Source organism: Bos javanicus, chromosome 28 (genome assembly GCF_032452875.1).
Source record: "Bos javanicus breed banteng chromosome 28, ARS-OSU_banteng_1.0, whole genome shotgun sequence".
Lineage (NCBI taxonomy): Eukaryota > Metazoa > Chordata > Mammalia > Artiodactyla > Bovidae > Bos > Bos javanicus.
In genome coordinates this window covers 3,457,311-3,480,447 of record NC_083895.1, presented here as the reverse complement: position 1 = coordinate 3,480,447, position 23,137 = coordinate 3,457,311, and the positions used below count along the sequence as shown (strand labels likewise).

Sequence of the window (23,137 nt, the reverse complement as noted above, 5' to 3'; positions counted from 1 at the left end):
GTGAGGACATCCTCCTTACCTTCAGTTCCTCTCTGACATGCCTTGGTGCGTGTGATGAGCAGAAGTGGCCAGCCCCTTGGGCTGGCGGGATCCGCTGTTCCCTGGCCAGACACTCAGTTCACTTCCCAGCATTGTCTCCACAGGGCCTGGGGCCTCTGTGTGCCAACAGCCTCTGCACGCCAACCCTTTCCCAGCCCCAACCCCGAGGACATCCACACTTCCAAAGAGGGCAGAGAGAGTGTTGGGGTAGAAGGGAGGACACTAGTCTGTGCGGCTAAGTCTGGTCTGGAAATCAGAGGCTGACGTTGGCAGGTAGGTATCTCACATCTGAGAACCTGGATAACCTGCCTTCCAAAACAGACTTTATTTCTGGAGACAAGTTTGTAAGGCTCTGGCTCACCCAGTACCTCAGCTGGGAAAGCTGCTGGTGAGAAAGATGTGATTCTTTCCAGGTTATCATTAGCTTCAGGAGAGAAGCAATGTTCCCTTTGCTGTTAGGACTTAAGCAGGGTAAGTTTATTCTGCTGGTGGTGGTCGCCCTGGTGGCCACATTTAGCCCTGCCCACTCCAGGCATCCTCTCATGAATCAAGGGTTGTGGGTTCATGAGGAGGGGTGATGTCTTATGTCTACTTTATTGGGGCCTCTGAACTTGGCATCTGTGTGGTTCTGAACCATCCTTTGGCAATGACATACACCTCCTGCATGAGAAGTTCAGACCTTCCAAGCAGCTGCTGGCTTGTCCTGGAGCATGTCTGAGGCCACCCATTCAGTGCTTGAATAGCTCTGAGTGTTAGTAAGGGCTCTGATTCAAGCAGATCTGTTTTCCACCTGTTTGTTTATATTCATCTTGGTTCTGCCCTAGAAAGATTGTAATCACCATTCCGAAACACAGCTCTGCAGCCAAAGAGGAGCTCTTGGAGTCCTCTGGGCTCCTCCCTGTGGCTCTTTGTTATGGCAGCCCTAGAAAACTAATACGCCAACCACCACCCTTCTCTTTACACCTTGGAAAGTGTGGCATCCCAGAGAACCGACCGTGATGTGACCAGGGAAGAATGAGATGGTCACCACCTTGGTTTTTAATGGGAGTCAAGACATGTTCACTTAGGCCCGTCACGGTATTTGAGGCCTGCAGTCATCCATCTCCAAGTGTTTAGTATTTTGCTTGTTTTAATATTCTTGCTGAGTCATAGTTCTTGCATCCCGTACTAGATGCAGTTAATTTTTTTAGCTTGGTTTTAGGATTTTGCATTTAATCCTGTGAAATGTTGCCTGCCTCAGGCTGAGTGTGCCAGGGCTGCCCCATCTCTCCAGGGAACTTTGGAAACCAGGTGGGGTGTCATCAGGGTTGGGCCTGAGGGATTCCAGCACTGCACCTTCCATACCCTGCTGAGAATCCCGGGTGTGTGTGGATGGAAGGTTTCCTTCCAGGGGACATGTGGGACAAAACTACTGTCCTGAGGTAGAATGCTCAAATTACCGCACAGTTGCATTTATCTCACACGCTGTCAAAGTGATGCTCAAAATTCTCCAAGCCAGGCTTCAACAGTATGTGAACTGTGAACTTCCAGATGCTCAAGCTGGATTTACAAAAGCAGAGGAACCAGAGATCAAATTGCCAACATCCGCTGGATCATGGAAAAAGCAAGAGAGTTCCAGAAAAACATCTATTTCTGCTTTATTGACTATGCCAAAGCCTTTGACTGTGTGGATCACAACAAACTGTGGAAAATTCTTAAAGAGATGGGAATACCAGACCACCTGACCTGCCTCTTGAGAAACCTATATGCAGGTCAGGAAGCAACAGTTAGAACTGGACATGGAACAACACACTGGTTCCAAATAGGGAAATGAGTACATCAAGGCTATATATTGTCACCCTGTTTTTTTTAACCTGTATGCAGAGTACATCATGAGAAATGCTGAGCTGGATGAATCACAAGCTGGAATCAAGATTGCTGGGAGAAATATCAAAAACCTCAGATATGCAGATGACACCACCCTTATGGCAGAAAGAGAACTAAAGAGCCTCTGATGAATGTGAAAGAGCAGAATGAAAAAGTGGCTTAAAACTCAGCATTCAGAAAACTAAGATCATGGCATCTGGTTTCATCACTTCATGGCAAGTAGATGAGAAAACAATGGAAATAGTGACAGACTTTATTTTGGGGGGGCTCCAGAATCACTGTAGACGGTGACTGCAGCCATGAAATTAAAAGGTGCTTGCTCTTTGGAAGAAAAGTTATGACCAACCTAGACAGCATATTAAAAAGCAGAGATGTTACTTTGCCAACAAAGTCAAAGCTATGGTTTTTCCAGTAGTCATGTATGGGTGTGAGAGTTGGACTATAAAGAAAGCTGAGTGCTGAAGAATTGATGCTTTTGAACTGTGGTGCTGGAGAAGACTCTTGAGAGTCTCTTCGACAGCAAGGAGATCCAGCCAGTCCATCCTAAAAGAAAGTAGTCCTGAATATTCATTGGAAGGAGTGATGCTGAAACTGAAACTCCAGTGCTTTGGCCAACTGATGCAAAGAGCTGACTCCTTCGAAAAGACCCTGATGCTGAGAAAGATTGAAGGTGGGAGGAGAAGGGGATGATGTAGGATGAGATGGTTGGATGGCATTACCGACTCAATGGACATGAGTTTGGGTAGGCTCCGGGAGTTGGTGATGGACAGGGAGGCCTGGTGTGCTGCAGTCCATGGGGTCGCAAAGGGTCTGACACGACTGAGTGACTGAACTGAGGTGGGTTTGGGAACAGAGTGCCCAGCGTGGTTGTGTCAGGATATCCTGTGAGTCATAACTGGTGCAGAAAACTACGGCGGTGGCTGCAGGATTGGACTTTGCTGAAGGAGAGAAGACAGGTTCTGAGGAAATGTCCTTGCTTAGCCACAGCCACACATGATGCTTGGCAGAGATGACCAGCTTCTTCACCTCAGCATCTTACTGTCTGTCAGAGGTTCCTTCTGGGAATCTAGGTGGGAAAGGCATAAACACCCAAAAATGAAGTGTTAAGTCCTGCAACATGAACCCCCAAGGCTGAGGGGAAGCCAAGTACTCCCTGATGATTCCTCAAGGATGAGCTGCTTTTAAAGTCAGACCCACACCACCTGCTCTTCCTTTACATCAGGAACTTCAGATGCTGTATTTTGCAAGAGATCATCTGTGGTCACTTGGCCAAGGGCAGCACCAGGGACCTAGCAGTCCTCCCTGTGCCCCATCTCGGCTGTTCTCAGTCTGCATGGCCAGGCCTGCGTTAAGCAGTTCTGTGCCTCAGAGGGTAGTCAGAGTGAGGCTCCCTGCCCGCCAGCTGCTGGCTGTGGTCCCTGGGCTGTGTGACAGGCACGGTGAGCACCATGAGCACTCAGAAAGGGGGACAGTAGTTCATACCCATGTGGTGATTCTTCATGGTTCAGTCAACTGTAGGGAGGACCACTCACTTCTTAACTCCCTTTCCACTTCCCTGCATCTATGTCTCAGATGATGTCTTCAGAAGATGGTCATGGGACATGGTTTAAAATTATTGTGTAGTAATTCCAGCAGTAATTATTGTGTAGTAATTTGCAGCCAAAGATGGAAAAGCTCTATACAGTCAGCAAAAACAAGACTGGGAGTGGACTGTGGCTCAGATCATGAACTCCTTATTGCCAAGTTCAGACTTAAATTGAAGAAAGTGGGGAAAACCACTAGACCATTCGGGTATGACCTAAATCAAATCCCTTATGACTTTACAGTGGAAGTGAGAAATAGACTTAAGGGACTAGATCTGATAGACAGAGTGCCTGATGAACTATGGATGGAGGTTCGTGACATTGTGCAGGAGACAAGTAGCAAGACCATCCCCAAGAAAAAGAAATGCAAAAAAGTAAAATGGCTGTCTGGGGAGGCCTTACAAATACCTGTGAAAAGAGGAGAAGCGAAAAGCAAGGGAGAAAAGGAAAGATATACCCATTTGAATGCAGAGTTCCAAAGAATAGCAAGGAGAGATAAGAAAGCCTTCCTCAGCAATCAATGCAAAGAAATAGAGGAAACAACAGAATGGAAAAGACTAGAGATCTCTTCAAGAAAATCAGAGATACCAAGGGAACATTTCATGCAAAGATGGGCTCCATAAAGAACAGAAATGGTATAGACCTAACAGAAGCAGAAGATATTAAGAGAGGTGGCAAGAATACACAGAAGAACTGTACAAAAAAGATCTTCAGGACCCAGATAATCACGAAGATGTGATCACTCACACTCACCTAGAGCCGGACGTCCTGGAATGTGAAGTCAAGTGGGCCTTAGGAAGCATCACTACGAACAAAGCTAGTGGAGGTGATGGAATTCCGGTTGAGCTATTTCAAATCCTGAAAGATGATGCAGTGAAAGTGCTGCAGTCAATATGTCATCAAATTTGGAAAACTCAGCAGTGGTCACCAGACTGGAAAATGTCAGTTTTCATTCCAGTTCCAAAGAAAGGCAATGCCAAAGAATGCTCAAACTACTGCACAATTGCACTCATCTCACACACTAGTAAAGTAATGCTCAAAATTCTCCAATCCAGGCTTCAGCAATACATGAACTGTGAACTTCCAGATGTTCAAGCTGGTTTTAGAAAAGGCAGAGGAACCAGAGGTCAAATTGCCAACATCCACTGGATCATGGCAAAAGCAAGAGAGTTCCAGAAAAACATCTATTTCTGCTTTATTGACTATGCCAAAGCCTTTGACTGTGTGGATCACAATAAACTGTGGAAAATTCTGAAAGAGACAGGAATACCAGACCACCTGACCTGCCTCTTGAGAAATTTGTATGCAGGTCAGGAAGCAACAGTTAGAACTGGACATGGGACAACAGTCTGGCTCCAAATCGGAAAAGGAGTACATCAAAGCTGTATATTGTCACCCTGCTTATTTAACTTATATGCAGAGTACATCATGAGTAATGCTGGACTGGAGGAAGCACAAGCTGGAATCAAGATGCTGGGCTAAATATCAATAACCTCAGATATGCAGATGACACCACCCTTATGGCAGAAAATGAAGAAGAACTAAAGAGCCTCTTGATGAAAGTGAAAGAGGAGAGTGAAAAAGTTGGCTTAAAGCTCAACATTAGAAAACTAAGATCATGGCATCTGGTCCTATCACTTCATGGCAGATAGATGGGGAAACAGTGGAAACAGTGGCTGACTTTATTTTGGGGGGCTCCAAAATCACTGCAGATGGTGATTGCTGCCATGAAATTAAAAGACACTTACTCCTGGGACGGAAAGTTGTGACCAACCTAGACAGCGTATTAAAATGCAGAGACATTAGTTTGCCAGCAAAGGTCTGTCTAGTCAAGGCTATGGTTTTTCTAGTAGTCACATATGGACATGAGAGTTGGACTATAAAGAAAGCTGAGCTCCGAAGAATTGATGCTTTTGAACTGTGGTGTTGGAGAAGACTCTTGAGAGTCCCTTGGACTGCAAGGAGATCCAACCAGTCCATCCTAAAGGAGATCAGTCCTGGGTGTTCACTGGAGGGACTGATTTTGAAGCTGAAACTCCAATACTTTGGCCACCTGATGTGAAGGGCTGACTCATTTGAAAAGACCCTGATGCTGGGAAAGATTGAGGCAGGAGGAGAAGGGGATGACAGAGGATGAGATGGTTGGATGGCATCACCGACACAATGGACATGGGTTTGGGTAGACTCCGGGAGTTGGTGTTGGACAGGGAGGCCTGGCGTGCTGCAGTTCATGAGGTTGCAAAGAGTCGGACATGACTGAGCGACTGAACTGAACTGAACTGAATTCCAGCACGTCCTCTTTGCTGGTCCTGGGGTGTCACATGGGTTTTAAATCCCGTCTCTCCCTCTGCAGTATGAAGTGAATGCTGCCCCTTCTGCCCACCTAGTGGTTATGGTAACTGTGGACATGCTTTGTAAATGAAAAAGCTGTATGCAAACAGAAAGTACACAGATCCGTTCTTACAGGGGAAGTAGCCTTTATTTCTGTTTACTGTGAACATGACTTCTGTGCTTCAGAACAGGCGAATGTGTTTGCATTTGATCTCAGCGGCCAGATGCATTACTTGTAACTATTTGACCTTTTTCCTTCTCTACTCTGGCAGGTCCGAACTGCAGTCTTGGGCTGAGGCACTGGGCTGCAGGGCAGCCAGGAAGTGAGCAGTCTCTGTGGATCACAGAGATGACGGGGCCAGTGGGGACTGTGGAACAGATGGCCTGAAAGGGGGTTACTTTCCCACATTCCTGGCCTGGTGGCAAAAGCCTGTGCTTCCTGAATAATTGGACCCCAGCCTGGTCCTGCTGTGATCTCACTGACCCCTGTGTGTTTCTGATGCAGATTTATGTCCACTTGAAGGAAGGCAGTGGCCCTGATGGGCTGGATGCACTGAAGAACAAGCCCCAGCTGCACAGCATGGTGGCCAGGAGCCTGTGCCGGAACGCAGCCGGGAAGAACTACATCATCTTCACCGGGCCCAGCATCACCAGCCTGACCCTGTTTGAAGAGTTTGAAAAGCAAGGTTTGTCAAGTGGGGACCGGGTTGAATGAGGACCCTCCCCCTGGAGAAGTGCGGAGATGGGGCTGGGGGTACGGGTGTGTTGTGAGCAGCATGGCCCCAGAATGCCTGACGAGGAGGCCTGAGCCTGAGGGCCTGCTGCCTGCCCGCCCTGCTGGGCCCAGGAGATGTGGATGGAAACCTGTCTCAAGCTCGTGGTCTAGGGGACAGGTCGGTACAGGTTTTCTGGGTGCTCCTCTTCGTGTCCTTTGTGATGAGGCCAGGCCATCCAAGGAGTTTTGCTAGTGTTTTATGGGCTGCTGTAACAAAGTGCTACAGAGTGAGTGACTCATAGACAACAGGGATTTATTGCTCACAATTGCAGAGGCTGGACGTCCAGGACGGGGTGCCAGCATGGCTAGATGAGGCTGCAGACTTCTCCCTGTGTCCTCACGTGGGGAAAGGGGTGAGGGAACTCTGTGGCACCTCTTTTATAAGGGCACCAATCCTATCCATGAGGGCTCCACCCTCCTGACCCAATCACCTCCTGAAGGTCCACTTCCAGATACCATCACCTCACATCAGGCATTAGGTTTTCGACGTAGGAATTGGGAGTGGGGCACAAATATTAAATCCACAGCATCAAGGCACAGCTTCTCCTAAGGCTCTTAGGGAGTCTGAATTCTGCATTCTGCAAACTGTAATGTCACCCCTTCCAGTTGGACAGAGAATTGTGTGGATTAATACAGGCAGCTGCACAGTGGGCCTCAGAAAGGTGTTAGCTCCCCTCAGTGCTAAAATGCCTGGTTCATTTGTTGAAAAATTGAGCAAGCCTTCCATGGCTCTGGAAGAACTGGGGCTATAGAAGCAGATCCCGGCTGAGTCGGGGAGCCCCATGGCAGGCTGCATCTGTCTTCACTTGGTCCTGCATTTGGGATTTATATTCCGTCCACTCAGAAAAACCTAGAACACCCCCACTCAGCTCCTCCAGAGACTGAAATTGCAGACCTGTTGCTTAGCAACAGATCTGAAGTCTGGCCTTAAAACCAAACCCTCTCAAGTAATGGGGAGCCCACAGCTGCCAACCTGCAGCCTCAGCGACTGTGATGAGGCAGCCCCTGGGTGCTTTCCTTCTGCCAACCTGGGCTGTACCTCACTACGCTGGTTCCAGCAGGGCTCAGGGTTTAATTGTTGAGAGAATTCAGTGTGGACAGATCAGACTTTGTGAAGCAGGGCCGTGGAGGTCAAGTTGGAGAAAATTGGCCCCAACGCTCATGAACGCAGCGCCGAGTGTCCCCATGTAAGAGCACGTGGTGAGCACTAGGGCTGCCGTGTCCACTGGCTGCTCGGCTCCCAGTGTGAGTGTCACGGGCATGGCGTGGAACCCCCAGGGTTCCCAGAACTGCGCTAATGGTTTCCGTGGGCCCTGCAGGCCCGAGGCCACCTCATACCGCCTCGTCACCTGGACCGAGGGTCACATGGTATTGTTAGGACGCTCTCATAGCGTGGGCCTGGCGGGACTGGTAGGTACAGAGTTGGGGCACCAAAGGCTTCCCCGAGACCTGGGCCGCTGGCCTGTGTTCTGGGAAGAAGAGGATCCTCCCCGCTCAGGGAACTAGAGGATGGAGGAGAATCTTTTAGTGGAAAAAAATAATTAGACATGGAATTTGAGTTTTTCCAAAAGCAAAGATTTTGTTACCTGTTAGAAGCATCTGAGGCTGTGAACCCTCGCATATGACCTCCTGGGCTTCCCCTGCAATGCCTGACGTGCGAGGAGGTGGTCTCCACGTTGCCCATGGATGGCTGCCTCCATGGGCAGGGACTCTGCGTTCTCTGGTCTGGTGACCCCAGGAAATTCTGACAGGCAGCCAGGGTTGAAGTCATAGCCGAGAGCCTGGCTGAGCCTCCTGGGCGCATGGAGACCGCTTTGTAACAGTATTCACATGAGAATTGCTATTTTCACAACTAAACTTGTGCACTGCTAGATTCTCTTCTTCTGTTAGAAAAATGCAGCTGCTCTTTGGGTGGTTGTGTTCATCAAGCCTGGTGGGCAATTTTAAACGTTATCCTCATTCATCTAAATTCTCTTCTTGTTTTGAAGACAGATTCTTGTTTGTAAATCTCGCAGTCTGGGTATTTGGATCCCGTTGGTGGGAGCTGTGGGGAGCCCTCTTCTCTTGGGCAGCAAGACTGGGTGTGCCCCACAAGGGTCTGACTGAGGCGGCGGAAGGACAGGAGATCATCAGAGTCCTTCCACCACAGAAGGTGACCAGAAATTCATGCCCATGACACTGGGGAGACCATTCCCCTGTCTCTAGTCAGAATGCCCCTTCACGTCTCCTCTGGGCATAGGGAGAAGTGGGCTTCCCCATGGCTTCCAAGGGGGGGCCATGAGCAATGAGGACCAGGAAAGACCTCGAGTCCTGGAAGAATTTGGAGAAGCCTCCTTATTTCGGTTGGTCTCTGCTTGCAGGGCTCCTGCTGCAGGCAACATTCTAGGGTTCAGAGGCCCTGCTCAAGCTCTTCCCCCAGAAAACTCCACCACTCACCACCCCCACAAAGCATATGTCATGTGATGACTCCTCCCTCTGCCTTTCACTTGGCTGCACATAGGCAGAGCTTCCTGAAGTGCCCTGCAGATGGCGAGTCTTGGTGAGAGGGGTAGGGTACATAGCTGGTTTGGGTTTAATGATGCCCGTCTCCGCCTGCCCAACTAAGAGCCTGAGATCATGTGCATCATGTGAGTTCAGAAGTTCTAGAAGCAGATGGGAGAATGGGTCCACAGGTTCAGCCCTGTACTGGCAGGTCGCAAGCCCTCTGGCCGTGAGAACTGCTGTCTTACTGCCGATGCTCTGCTTGTGTTAGATCTTCTGTGTGATCTTAGATACATACAGAAGTGTGGGGGAGGCAGCACATCTGGGATGAAAACTCCAAAATTTCCCATCTCTCCTGGGGAAGCAGGGGAGCCGCCCTGAGGCTGTGCGGTCCCTTTACCCACAGGGATCTACTGTTGTGGCCTGCTCAGCTCCAGGAAGAGTGACTGCACCGGCCTGCCGCCCTCCATGCTAAGCAGCCCAGCCACACCACCTGCCCGGGGCCAGCACAGCATCCGGATGAAGGGGAGCATGTCCCTGATCTGCTGGTACAACAAGGGGCACTTCCGCTTCCTGACCAATGCCTACTCGCCCGTGCAGCAAGGTGGGCATACTGGGGGCCCCAGGTGGGGCTCTGGAGGCTGGGCTTGACCCCTGCCCCTCTTTAGCTCTAGGCCGTGGAGTGGGTGATGCCTGCTGCCTCTTACATGGAGGCTGTCCCTCCTGTGCCCACAGGCTGTCAGCACCTGGGGACTTGTTACATCAGGAGAAGCCATGAGGCTGGCCTTTGCAGATGACCTGAGCAGTTCCCCCGTAGGTCCCTAGGTCATACATAGTGTGATAATTGGCTCTGTTGAACAACATTTACATAATTGCTTCATCATTTAGGATTCTTTGAAAAATCTAATCTCATGGGAAGAGGACAAAAGTCAACCATTCTTATCTTTCAATGTTTGTATTTAAGGGAACCCACAGCTCAAACATTATTAAACAGCAGAAAAGGAAATTGCAATGACAAAGGGACCCTTTACAAAAGTACTTACAACTTCCCTGGTGGCTCAGAGAATCCACCTGCATTGCAGGAGACTTGGGTTTGGAAAATCCCCTGGAGAAGGGAGCAGCTACGCACTCCAGTATTCTGGCCTGGAGAATTCCGTGAACAGAGGAGCAGGCCACGGGGTTGCAAAGAGTCAGACATAGCTGAGTGCCTTTCACTTGGAGTGTACTTGAAACGTCCCTTGGGTTCCTTTACGTTAAGACATCTTTGTCTTTACTGTTGGGCTTCCCAGGTGGTACTAGTGGTAAAGAACCCGCCTGCCAATGCAGGTTAAGAGACGCCTTAACCTGAGGCGTTAAGAGACGCCAGTTGGATCGGTGGGTCAGAAAGATCCCCTGGAGAAGGGAATGGCAACCCACTCCAGTATTCTTGCCTGGAGAATCCCATGGACAGAGGAGCCTGGTGGGCTACAGTCCATACAGATTCGGACACAACTGAAGCAACTTAGCATGGCAGTCTTTACTATTAAAGGAACACTGCCAAGGAACTCAGGGGTGTGTGTGTAGTGTGTGTATTGCTATGCGTGTATGCATGTGTGTGGTATGTGTGTATATATGTCGTGTGTGTGGTATTTAGCATCTCTCGTTCACTTATCCCCATCCCTCACCTCCACACACACCTCGTGTAACATTTCAGTGCAGGTTACAATCAAGGCACATGGGTGTTGTTACCCCACTCAGGGGTGTGGGGGTGGGGGTGGCAAAAGCCGACCCATCAGGTTCTATATCAAGGGCACATAGAGGAGAGTTTTGGAATTGCCCTTGTCAGCTGAAGGCTGGATTGCCCTGGACTTCTGCTGTCTTTTGGCTTGGGCCTCGGGGCGGGACCAGAGGATCTCTTGGAAGGTATCTCCTGGAAGTAGCTTGGAAGGTGTGGGTCTAAGATGTTGGAGTTGCTTCCCACCAAATTATTTTAAGTGATGGCCTCTGAAGCGATGTCCCAAAGCAGGAGATTGCCCATGTCTGAACTGGTGCAGTGAGGTGGCAGAGGAAAGACTGCATCTGGGAACGTTAGGGAAAAGCCTGCAATAGGGTCGAAAACCCTAAGTCTCAAAGACTAGAGCCCTTTAATTAGACCAAGGGAAGGAGGCAGGAGGCTGTTAAGGGGCAAAGACAATAAAATTGGGAGGGTTGGTTTTTAAATAAGCTGAAACGAGTATTCGTGTTCAGTTCAGTGATTCTTTCCTTTTCTAAAGTGTGCTCTCTGTTATTAACCATGAAGTTCCAAATCCTAGACACCCTTAAAAATCTCGAGGTGTGTGTCCACAACCTGGCTGCAGACCGACCCCCACCTCCAAGCCCCTGAGCCCTCCCCGCCCCGTTAGGGCCTGTGGACACTGTGAGCCCATCTGGGAGAGAGGAGACCCTGGGTATGGCCAAGGGGCTCACAGAGTAGAAGCTCTGATGTCGGCATGCTCCCCACTTGGAGTCCTTTTCCTGGTTCCATCCAAGGGCCTTGCTGCTTAATGGAGATAGTTCTGGTGTGATTGTCCTTCTGCTGTGCTTCAAAAAGATGATTTTTTAAAAACTACCTAGTATTTCATCCTTAGATTGTGTCATAATTCTTTATCTTGCTCCCTATTAATGATCGTTTTTTTCACAATAGGAAGAGTGATATAGTGAAGATTTTTATAGATAAATCTTCAGGTACATCTTTGATTGCTTCCTCAGGATAAATCTAAAAGTTAAATGGTTGTGCCGAAGGGTCTGAATGGTTTTAAGACTCTGATGCTGTGCCAAAAGGCTGTACTTATTACCACTGCAGTGGTTACAAGAGACTGAGATTTCTCCTGCTGTGCCAACACTGTATTTGTTTTCTTTTCTAAATTTGTCAATAAGATGGCTGAAAATGCTATAAAATTTTAACTATAAATTGCCATGACTGTTGGTGAGGTTGAACATCTCTTCATGTGTTTATTAGCTGATTTTCAATGATTTTGTCATGTTCTTTTAAATTTTTCATTAGAAGTACTTGTCTTAGGAACTTGACACGTTATGAAAGATTTTGTGCCCATAGCAGGTATTTTTATGCATTTGTTTTCCTTTTGCTTTTATTTATGGTCAGTATTTTTAACATTCAAAGGGTTTTCATTTCCACATCGGCACAGCTGTGGAGGGGCTTCCTAGGTGGCACTTGTCGTGAAGAACCTGCTTACCAATATGGGAGACCTAAGGGACTGGGGTTCGGTCCCTGAGCTGGGAAGACCCATGGAGGAGGATATGGCAAGCCACTCCAGTTTTTGCCAGGAAAATCCCATGGACAGAGGAGCCTGGTGGGCTACAGTCCATAGGGTCGCACAGAATCAGACTTAGCAGGCATGCACTGCTGTTAACCATGTTATTTGTTCTCATGCTTAAAAAACCCCTGCTCTGGCCCAAGGCCAGGTAAGTAAATAGTTCACCTGGTTGTTTTATAATGTGATTTCGTGCTCTTTGCACTTGGAATTTATTTTGGTATGTGGCATCAGTCAAGGTGCTACTATTTTTTTTTGATAAGTGGCAAAGATTGGTTGACCAAGCAGCCCCACCTCTGTTCCCGAACCATTGATCAAATAATTATTTTTTCCCTACTTATTTTAAATATCACCCAGATGACAGAGTCTCCTATGTTCTAAAGATTGCTTGCCAGCTTTATACTGTCTTCTATTATGAACATATATGCCCTTCTAAAAGATGAGCAGAATTTCCCATTTCAGAAAACATGTAACTACTTATGAACAGTTTGTTGTTTAGTCACTCAGTCGAGTTTTAACCTTTGTGATCCCATGGACTGCAGCATGCCAGGCTTCTCTGTCCTTCATCATCTCCCTGAGCTTGCTCAAACTCAAGTCCATTGAGTCAGCGTTACCATCCAACCATCTCATCCTCTGTCATCACCTTCTCCTCCTGCCTTCAGTCTTTCCCAACATCAAGGTCTTTTCCAGTGAGTCAGCTTTTTGTATCAAGTGTCCAAAGTATTGGAGTTTCAGCTTCAGCATCAGTCCTTCCAATGAATATTCAGGGTTGATTTCCTTTAGGATGGACTGATTGGATCTCCATGCAGTCAAGGGACTCTCAAGAGTCTTCTCCAACACCTCAGTTCAAAAGCACCAATTCTTCAGAGCTCAGCCTTGTTTGTAGTCCAGCTCCCACATCCATACATGACTACTGGAAAAACCATAGCTTTGACCTTTGTCAGCAAAGTGATGTCTCTGCTTTTTAATACGCTGTCTAGGTTAGTCATAGCTTTTCTTCCAAGGAGCAAGCGTCTTTTAGTTTCATGGCTGCAGTCACTATCTGCAGTGATTTTGGAGCCCTAAAAGATAAATTCTGTCACTGTTTCCATTGTTTCCCCATCTATTTGTGATGAAGTGATGGGACCAGATGCCATGATCTTCTTTTTTTGAATGTTGAGTTTTGTTTGAATGTTTTGAATGTTAAGTCAGCTTTTTCACTCTCCTCTTTGACCTTCATCAGGAGGCTCTTTTGTTCCTTTTCGCTTTCTGCCAGAAGGGTGGTGTCATCTGCATATCTGAAGTGAAAGAAGAGAGTGAAGTCAGTAAGTCATGTCCATCTCTTTGCCACCCCATGGACTGTAGCCTACCAGGCTCCTCCATCCATGGAATTTTCCAAGCAAGAGTACTGGAGTAGGTGGCTATTTCCTTCTGCAGAGGATCTTCCCGACGCAGCAATTGAACCCAAGTCTCCCATATTGTAGGCAGACGCTTTACCACCTGAGCCACCAGGGAATCTGAAGTTATTGACATTTCTCCTGGCAATCTTGACTCCAGCTTGTGCTTCATCCAGCCCGGCATTTTGCATGATGTACTCTGTATATAAGTTAAATAAGCAGGGTGACAATATACAGCCTTGACGTACTCCTTTCTTGATTTGGAACCAGTCTGTTGTACATGTCCCATTCTAACTGTTGCTTCTTGACCTGCATACAGGTTTCACAGGAGGCAGGTAAAGTGGTCTGGTATTCTCATCTCATGAAGAATTTTCCAGTTTGTTGTGATCCACACAATCAAAGCCTTTAGCATAGTCAGTGAAACAGAAGTAGATTTTTTTTAAAAATTCTCTTGCTTTTTCTATGATCCAGCAGATGTTGGCAGTTTGATCTCTTGTTCCTCTACCTTTTCTAAAGCCAACTTAAACATCTGGAAGTTCTCGGTTCGTGTACTGTTGAAGCCTAGCTTGAAGAACTTTGAGCAGTACTTTGCTGCCGTGTGAAATGAGTGCAATTGTGCAGTAGTTTGAGCATTCTTTGGGATTATTTTTCTTTGGGATTGGAATGAAAACTGACCTTTTCCAGTCCTGTGACCACTGCTGAGTTTTCCAAATGTGCTGACATATTGAGTGCAGGACTTCCACAGCATCATCTTTTAGGATTTGAAATAGCTCCACTGGAATTCCATCACCTCCACTAGCTTTGTTCATAGTGATGCTTCCTAAGGCCCACTTGACTTCGCACTCCAGAATGTCTGGCTCCAGGTTAGTGATCACACCATCATGGTTATCTGGGTCATTATGATCTTTTTTGTGTAGTTCTTCTGTGTATTCTTGCCACCTCTTCTTAATATCTTTTGCATCTGTTAGAGCCATACCATTTCTGTCCTGTATTGTGCCCATCTTTGCATGAAATGTTCCCTTGGTATCTCTAATTTTCTTGAAGAGATCTCTAGTCTTTCCCATTCAATTGTTTACCTTTATTTTGCATTGATCACTGAGGAAGGCTTTCTTCTCTCTCCTTGCTATTCTTTGGAATTCTGCATTCAAATGGGTATATCTTTCCTTTTCTCCTTTGCTTTTTATTTCTCTTCTTTTCACAGCTATTTGCAGGGTCACCTTAGACAGCCATTTTGCCTTTTTGCATTTCTTTTTCTTCGGGATGATCTTGATTCCTGCCCCCTGTATGATGTCACCAACTTCCATCCATAGTTCTTCAGCCACTCTGTCTATCAGATCTAATCCCTTGAATCTATTTGTCACTTCTACTATATAATCGTAAGGGATTTGATTTAGGTCATACCTGAATGGTCTAGTGGTTTTCCCTACTTTCTTCAATTTAAGTCTGAATTTGGCAATAAGGAGTTCATGATCTGAGCCACAGTCAGCTTCCAGTCTTATTTTTGCTGACTATATAGAGCTTCTCCATCTTTGGCTACAAAGAATATAATCAATTTGATTTTGGTATTGACCATCTGGTGATGTCCATGTGTAGAGTCTTCTCTTGTGTTGTTGGAAGAGGGTGTTTGCTATGACCAGTGTGTTCTCTTGGCAAAACTCTGTTAGCCTTTGCCCTGCTTCATTTTGTACTCCAAGGCCAAACTTGCCTGTTACTCCAGGTGTCTCTTGACTTCCTACTTTTGCATTCCAGTCCCCTATGATGAAAAGGACATCTTTTTTTGGTGTTAGTTCTAGAAATTCTTGTATGTCTTCATAGAACTGTTCAGCTTCTTCAGCGTTAATGGTTGGAACATAGACCTGGATTACTGTGATACTGAATGATTTGCCTTGAAAACGAACAGAGGTCATTCTGTCACTTTTGAGATTGTACCCAAGTACTGCATTTCAGACTCTTGTTGCCTATGATGGCTACTCCATTTCTTCTAAGGGATTCTTGCCCACAGTAGTAGATATAATGGTCCTCTGAATTAAATTCACCCATTTGGGTCCATTTTGGTTCTGATTCCTAAAATGTGGATGTTCACTCTTGCCATCTCCAGTTTGACCACTTCCAATTCCTTTTTTCATGGACCTAACATTCCAGGTTCCTATGCAATATTGCTCTTTACAGCATCAGACTTTACTGTCATCGTCAGACACATCCACAACTGGGCATTATTTCCACTGTGGCTCAGCCTCTTCTTTCCTTCTGGAACTATTTTTCTGCTCTTCTCCAGTAGCATACTGGCCACCTACCAACCTGGGCAGTTCATCTTTCAGTGTCATATCTTTTTGCCTTTTCATACTGAACATTTTAGGGATTGATTTATTATTCTTTACTCCAGATTCTAAGGGAGAATGAGCCCTCTTTCAGAAAGTGTGAGCCCTGTCGTTGTTCAGTTACTCAGTTGTGTCCCAATTCATTGCAACCCCATGGACTGCAGCACGCCAGACTTCCCTGTCCTTCACCATCTCCCTGAACTTGCTCAAACTCAAGTCCATTGAGTCAGTCATGCCGTCCAACCCTCTCATCCTCTGTCATCCCCTTCTCCTCCTGCTTTCAGCCTTTCCCAGCATCAGAGTCTTGTCTAATGATTTGGCTCTTTGTGTCAGGTGGCCAAAGTATTGGAGCTTCAGCATCAGTCCTTCCAGTGAATATTCAGGATTGATCTCCTTTAGAATGGACTGGTTAGATCTCCTTGCAATCCAAGGGACCCTCAAGAGTCTTCTCTAACATTATAGTTCAAAAGCATCAATTCTTCAGCACTCAGTCTTCAGTGTGAGGGTACACAGGCTCTTTAAGTTACATGCTGTCATTTACCCAGGGTCATCCCCAAGAAGAACCAAATCCTTTTTGAGTCTTCCATCTCCCTCTTTGCCCATAGAGTTCGGAGTCCATGACGCTCGTGTGGGTGTGGAATGTCTGCATATCAGACATCGGGTCTGTGTGTCAGGTCTTGACTCATTCGCTCAGACTTAGAGAAGGGCAGAAAGGATGTCAGCCCAGCCAGAAAAAAACCTGGAGGAGGTGGAGAGACAGACCCCTGCAACAGGAAGACAGGTAGTTCTGTCATAGGCCCACGTGAACCTACAGTGTCACAGAGGTTAACTCTTAGAATATAGATGTGCAGAGGGTCACACCCAGCCACAGACATACAAGGGTGCTCCCAGAGAGAACACATCATCCCTGGTTATGACGTCAGCAGAGACAATAAATATCACATAACCTCTTGTCAATATTTCCAATGTCTAAAGTTTTTCAGTCCTCAGAAAAGGATATTAATAGGGCTGCAGTCTCACCCTTTTCATCTTGAGTAGTATCTGAAATCTAAGGTATCACCAGGGAGGAGGCTGGACTGGTAATAACCTTGGAGAAATGCTCAAAGAGACTGACAGAAACCTGGATTTTGAAGCCAGTCTCCTCTTTCCAGCTGTAATTCTCATTTAAGTTCAAAAGTGTGAAGGAATAGGGAGGAACCTTCTTCCCCCGAGAGGAGAGGAGCAGGCCTCTCACACCTGGGTGAGCAGCCCTGGAACTACCGCCCTGCCGGTGCTGAGGGCAGCCGGTAGGGACTGCAGGGCCCCGGCCAGCACCACGCCCTCATCCCTGGAGAGTGGGCCCAACCTGCTGGGACCCTGCTGCCTCACAGCGAGGCTTCCCCTGCCTTTGGGAAGAGAGAAGGGAGGGGATTTTATCAGACGGCCTGACCTGCTCATACCCACATGGATCTGGGAAGCCCTAAGGGGCCTCTTTAGCCCCAGAGGAGGCTGTAGTTGAAAGTCAGGCAAATTAAAATAGAGCCAGTGATGGGAAGCCTCCCCAGGCCATGCATCCAGGCCAGGCGTGAGGTGTGGGTGTTTGCTCACTTGTGTTTGGGGTTGGGTAGTGAGCAGAGGCCCAGGGCAGGTCCCTGCAGGAAGGGTGCTGTACAGAGACCGCCCTCCGTGGAGGTGGAGAGCCCAGCCTTGGAGGACCTGCGTGTGGCCGCGGCACCTGGCAGTAGAGTGTCTCTGTGGAGAGAGCCTCTCTCGGGATCTGGGCCCCAGGAGCCTCTGACTGGGAGAAGGCCCTGGACGGGCACCGTGGTCCTTTGAGCTCTTGAGGCTTTAGAAGGCGTGTTGCCTGGGTGCTGCCCCAGCGTCCCCCACACCTCCAGAGCGAGCTTCTCAGCCTCTCATAAGATCTCCAGACACTTCATCAGTGCAGAAAGTCAGTATTTGGGGAGCAGGGATGGGAGACAAAAAAAAAAAAAAACTATTCTGGTTTAGGGCTGAGTCTCAGCAGATGGACCTGTGTGACTCTTGTCTCCCGCCCGTCCCTCAGTAGGAAGAGGGTGACGAGCCATTTTTACTTCAACTACTGGAGAAGGGAAGGCTACCCACTCCATTATTCTGGCCTGGAGAATTCAATGGACTGTATATTCCATGGCGTCGCAAAGAGTCGGACACGACTGAGCGACTTTCACTACTCACATTTATTTAAGCAGCGCTAACATTTCACAGCCCTGTGAACTAATCCCTGGAAACAGTGGCAGTCTTCTCCACCACATGGTGCTGCTGCAGAGGAGGCTGCTCAGAGGAAATGCTGTGTAGCCCCCACCACACTTGACCATCCTTCCGGCCCACACATCACCTCTGAGGGTGCAGTGGATGGCACCCCCCAGTCAGGGCGAGTCTCAGAAGACAGGTTGTTGGGCAGCAGGCTGGAGAGGGCTGACTGATCTCTCTCTGCTTCTCACTCCTGGTCGGTGGGATGTTTCACTCTTGCCATGACTTTGGTCATGGCCCTGGGACTCAGTTATACGGTGTTTGAAGGCATGTGAGAGAGTGCATTTGAGGATCAGTGAAGGGTAAAGGGTTCTGTCCACGGGAGGCATGGAGGAGCCTGGGGTCAGGTGGCTCCTGGTTCTTCTGAACCCTGCCTTGAGCAGAGCAGGTGGACTGGTCCCCTGGCCCCCTGACAGGGGGCCAGGAGGTGGCCACCTTCTCGCACCGCTCTCAGACCTGGCAGAAGGAGTGGGAGCCTGGGGAAGGGAAGAGGGGGCCGGTGAGTCCTGGCCTCCTCTCTGCTCTCAGGGCTCCATCGGGTGCTGAGCCCTACTCCACTCACACTCGCCTTTGCGCCATTATCTGCCGCGGGCCCTGCCCTGGTCTGTGCTGTGGCTCCATGTTCTTTGCTCACCTGACCTTGTTTTCCTCAGCTCCCCTGAAGCTTCAGTGATGTTGTTGATAGTGGTTTTTTCCCATCTTCTCCCCTGCTGTCTGTTTTGACAAGCAGGCAGGATGGAGAAGAACGTGATCTGAATGGGGGTCTGCAGGGGAGGCTCAGAGGGGATGTCCCGCCTGTCTCTGCAGGAGTGATCATCAAGAGGAGGAGCGGGGAGATCCCCTGCCCCCTGGCCGTGGAGGCCTTCGCCGCCCACCTCAGCTACATCTGCAAGTACGACGACAAGTACAGCAAGTAAGTGAGCCGGCGCCGGTGAGCGTCGCGGGGGCCTCACCGCCGAGAGCGGGGGCTGCTGGGCGGTCAGCTGCCCTTATCAGGGTTGACAGATGAAGACCCTGAGAGAGGAAATCCTGAGCCCTCAGCCTGGCATCCCCCCAGGGCCCAGCCACGCGGCCACCCCCGCCTCCCACCGCCTGGCCGCCTGCACTGCGGCCCTGTCTGTTCCCCTTCTTCCACGTCCGCCATCGGGCCGACCCCGCCCGCTATTGTCCCTGGGGCCCTGCCCTGCGTCCCCTCCGCAGACGGGGCGCGGGCCTTCATGTCACTGGGCTGAGCCATGGTTACTTAGTCATTTCACGTGTGAGTGTGAGTGTGCTCAGGCACGGTATCATCATGAGTGCACACATGGTGTGCACCACACGCATGTGTGTGTACGTGTTCATGCCCCAGTGCTGTCTCCAGGCAGCTCCCATGCCCACATCGGGAGCTGTTGAACCTTGGCCTGTTAACGACTGGGCCTGAACCTCACAATCTAAAACAGGGCGAGACTAACCCAGAGGGCGGTGGGCATTTTCTCAGCCCTCCTTGAGGGTCATTGATGTCTCCCAGGCTGCTTGGTGGGGAGGGCAGTGCAGGAACCTGGGCCTCCTGGAAAAACCCAGGTGTAGAGGGCGCCCCACTCCCTCAGAGTCACTGCACTGTCTTCCTGGAGCCCTGGCCTGCCTGGCAGCTCACTGGCCTGGGCGGTGCTCACAGGGCAGCCTGTGTGATGGAGCAGACATCGCAGGCTGCCCTGGCTGGGCACTTCAGTGGTGCTGAGGTTGCCGACCCTCCAGTACCCGGCATTTGGGGTGCAGAGACACACGTGCATGCAGAGGACAGCGGCACAGGGGTGGGTCCTGAGGCGGGGCTCTCCAGCAGAGAAGGCTCTCCTGAGGTGACAGCTGTCCTCCGTCTGGGGGAAGGAGGGGTGGTGAAGAGAAGAGTGAGGAGCTGCGGGTGGTCGCAGCAGGAGGGGCTCGGGACACTCGGCACTTGTGCAAGGAAGCCCTGCAGCCCTGTGTCCTCCTGAGCTCCAGCCACACCACACAGGCTCAGGACGTGCCACACAGGGAAGCCCCGCAGCCCTGCGTCCTCCCGAGCTCCAGCCGCACCACACAGGCCTGACTCCTGGTTTCAGTGGCCCCTGTGGTGCCCGCCTCCTCACACCTGATCCCTTCCTAGGGACTGTTTTCATCTTAAGCAAAGTTCACATGCCTGAGCCTCAGTGAGAGCTGCCCTCCCCCCGCCTTGTTCCCCCCTCCCCAGCCTGATTCCCACCCCCATGCTCCCGACAGCACCCTGTTGAGCCCAACGAGGCCTTTGGGAATCTCTCCTGCACGGGGTGCCTGGGCACCATCTGAGTCAGCCCTTTTTACCCTTCTGTCCTCTTAGGTATTTCATTTCTCATAAACCGAACAAGACCTGGCAGCAGGTGTTCTGGTTTGCCGTCAGCATAGCGGTCAATAATGCCTACATTCTGTACAAGATGTCAGACGCCTATCACGTGAAGAGGTACAGCCGGGCCCAGTTCGGTGAGAGACTCGTGCAAGAGCTGCTGGGCCTGGAGGATACCTCTCCAAGCCTCTGATGTCCTGGGCGTGGCCCAGGCTAGGTAAGGACCAGGTCCAGGGAGGGACGGGGGAGCCTGACGTCTGACCTGCCGGCCAGAGACCCGGAGACACCCTGTGTGTGGCCGCAGTCCAGGCAGGGTGCTCAGGGCCTCTGGAGGGGCCAGCACGGACCTGGTCAGAGGGTGGCGCCATCCGGTTTCCACACAGAGAAGAGCACGGCTTCCCTCCGGAGAGTGGCCACCACCTTGGAGTGAGCACCTTGCAGGTGTGGCCCTGAGCCAGACCTTCCGTGCCACCAGCGCAGGGCAGGGCACCCTCACAATCCCCGTGGAGGCCATGGGGAGCCCGTTCAGCACAGGGGACCTGGGAGGGCTGCTGCCATCATGGGCGCCAGGGATGGAATGAGCTGGTGAAGAGGAAAGATGTCCACGACGTGGTTCAGGTCACGCAGTGTCTGAAGGCCATGGGAAGGGAGCCAGCTGGGATTGTTTGGGCGTGTGTAGGAACCCAGAGGGTTTGCCAGTGTTTGCCTCAAGTGGGCAGCTCAGAACGGGGCTCGTAGCAGAAAAAACACAGGCTGGCATCGCTGAAAGGCAGTGTTGGCATGGGGAGTGGGGCCACTCTGGTGTGTGCACGAGGCACTCCTGCCTGTCCCGGAGTGGCTGGTGTATGGGGAGAAAGACGGTGACAGAATGGCAGTGAAGTGTGACGCTGTTTTTTATTTTTAGATATATCTTCAGGTTATTTTCTTACTGTTGCTCAAGATCTTCTGTAAAAGGCAATGTCCCTCTTCTGTCCTCACCCTCTCACCCCGCCCTGTCGTGGCTCCTTGCATGATCACGGGCCTGGCCTGAACCTGGGCCAGAAAGGGTACTTTGTGTCCATCAAACCATGGGGGCCTGGGGGCCTGAGCTTTGCACAGACGCCGTCACCGGCAGAATTACTTGTCTTGGAAAATACACAGCACGGCTGAGACAACAGATTGTCTCTGTGGGTGACCACTCTCTCTCTCTCATGTGGTCACTGGGCAGTGCTGGCCAGCCTCACTGCCCGCCTCGTGGTGGTGTGGTGGGCATTGGCAGACCCACCTGTACAGCTTGGCTGGGTGTGATTCCCAGGGCCTGGGGTCTGCTCACCACAAGCCTGAAAGGCCTCCGTGATGAGCAGCTGGCAGCAAGGGCTCTACTTACTTCTCAGAACACCTGGGCCTTCTCTGAACCAAGGTTCACATGTCTCCCTGGGAGACCTCCGCTAGGGTGGTCGGCTGGTCTGGCTGTCCCCACAGATAAGAAACGAGTAATTTCTGAAGTTACGTGATCTCCCTTCAACCCAGTTAATGTCGCCCCCTTATTTTTACAAATGCAAACCTACTCTACTCAGGCTTTGGGATGTTCTTCCTTGTTGTCACCGGTTAATCACAAGTGTTGCTGGCAGCATGCTCCAGATCACACCGTATCTGTACCCAGTTCACGATGTCACCTCGCCCTGTGGTTTTAATTCGATGCCACGGATTGTAGGCCAAATTTTAAATTGTGTTTCAAAACACCTTTGCCGTGTCCTTTAATTGGATTGAAAGAACTTTTACCACATGGAGAAATCTATTTTTAATTTGTGATGCTTTTCTACAAGGTCCACTATTTCTGAGTTTAATGCATTTCCAACACTTAGGGAGACTCTAATGGAAGCTAATGAATTTTCTTTTCTGTCCAAGTAAGTAAAAGAAAAAATAAAAGTCTATTTAGATGTTGACTCTTTGTTAATATGTGCGTTTGTTTAAAAGGTCAAAGACAAAACTCCAGGCCACTCTTGTGAGTCTTGATTTCTTGTATAATCCAGTATATATGATCTTGCCACTCTAGTATCATGAACCAAGAGCAGTTTAGAAGAAAAATCCAGTTGACTGTTGGGTAGAAATGCACGTGATGCCCTGTCCTGTGACTGCTTAGTTGTACTGATAGGTGCCTCTGCCATCAGACACATCATGCCTGCCTCCACCCGGGTCTGTCCTCTGCTAGGCCGTGTGTCATTCTCATTCAACACCAGAGGTGCTGCTGTGACCAACAGTGGGTGACTTCACATTACCAAGTAATTATAGAGGAATTACGCCATATTGGTGCTCTGGTTTTGAGATGGTGGCCACCTGGTTTCTGATAAATGATTGAGAGACCAGCAGGTTAGCTGGGTTTCTGGTGGAGCCTGTTGTGATAGCACCAGCTCTCGGGTTCAAAGGGATTTCTCTTCTCTTTCTAGGAGGACAAAATGCCAGGCAGCACTGACTAGGAAAGCCTGCAGGGACCCG

General features: G+C 49.5%; 1 protein-coding gene across 1 annotated transcript in view; it reads left to right on the top strand.

The window, feature by feature from the left end:
• The window catches only part of PGBD5 (piggyBac transposable element derived 5), a 98,101-nt gene extending 75,514 nt beyond the window's left edge, over positions 1-22,587 (top strand). Inside the window, exons 4-7 of the mRNA XM_061404792.1 lie at positions 6,325-6,505; positions 9,482-9,679; positions 19,135-19,240; positions 20,660-22,587. Coding sequence (XP_061260776.1) covers positions 6,325-6,505; positions 9,482-9,679; positions 19,135-19,240; positions 20,660-20,855 — 681 coding nt within the window. The 3' untranslated portion in view covers positions 20,856-22,587. The remainder of the gene's footprint in view (positions 1-6,324; positions 6,506-9,481; positions 9,680-19,134; positions 19,241-20,659) is intronic.
• Positions 22,588-23,137: the final 550 nt, after the last annotated feature.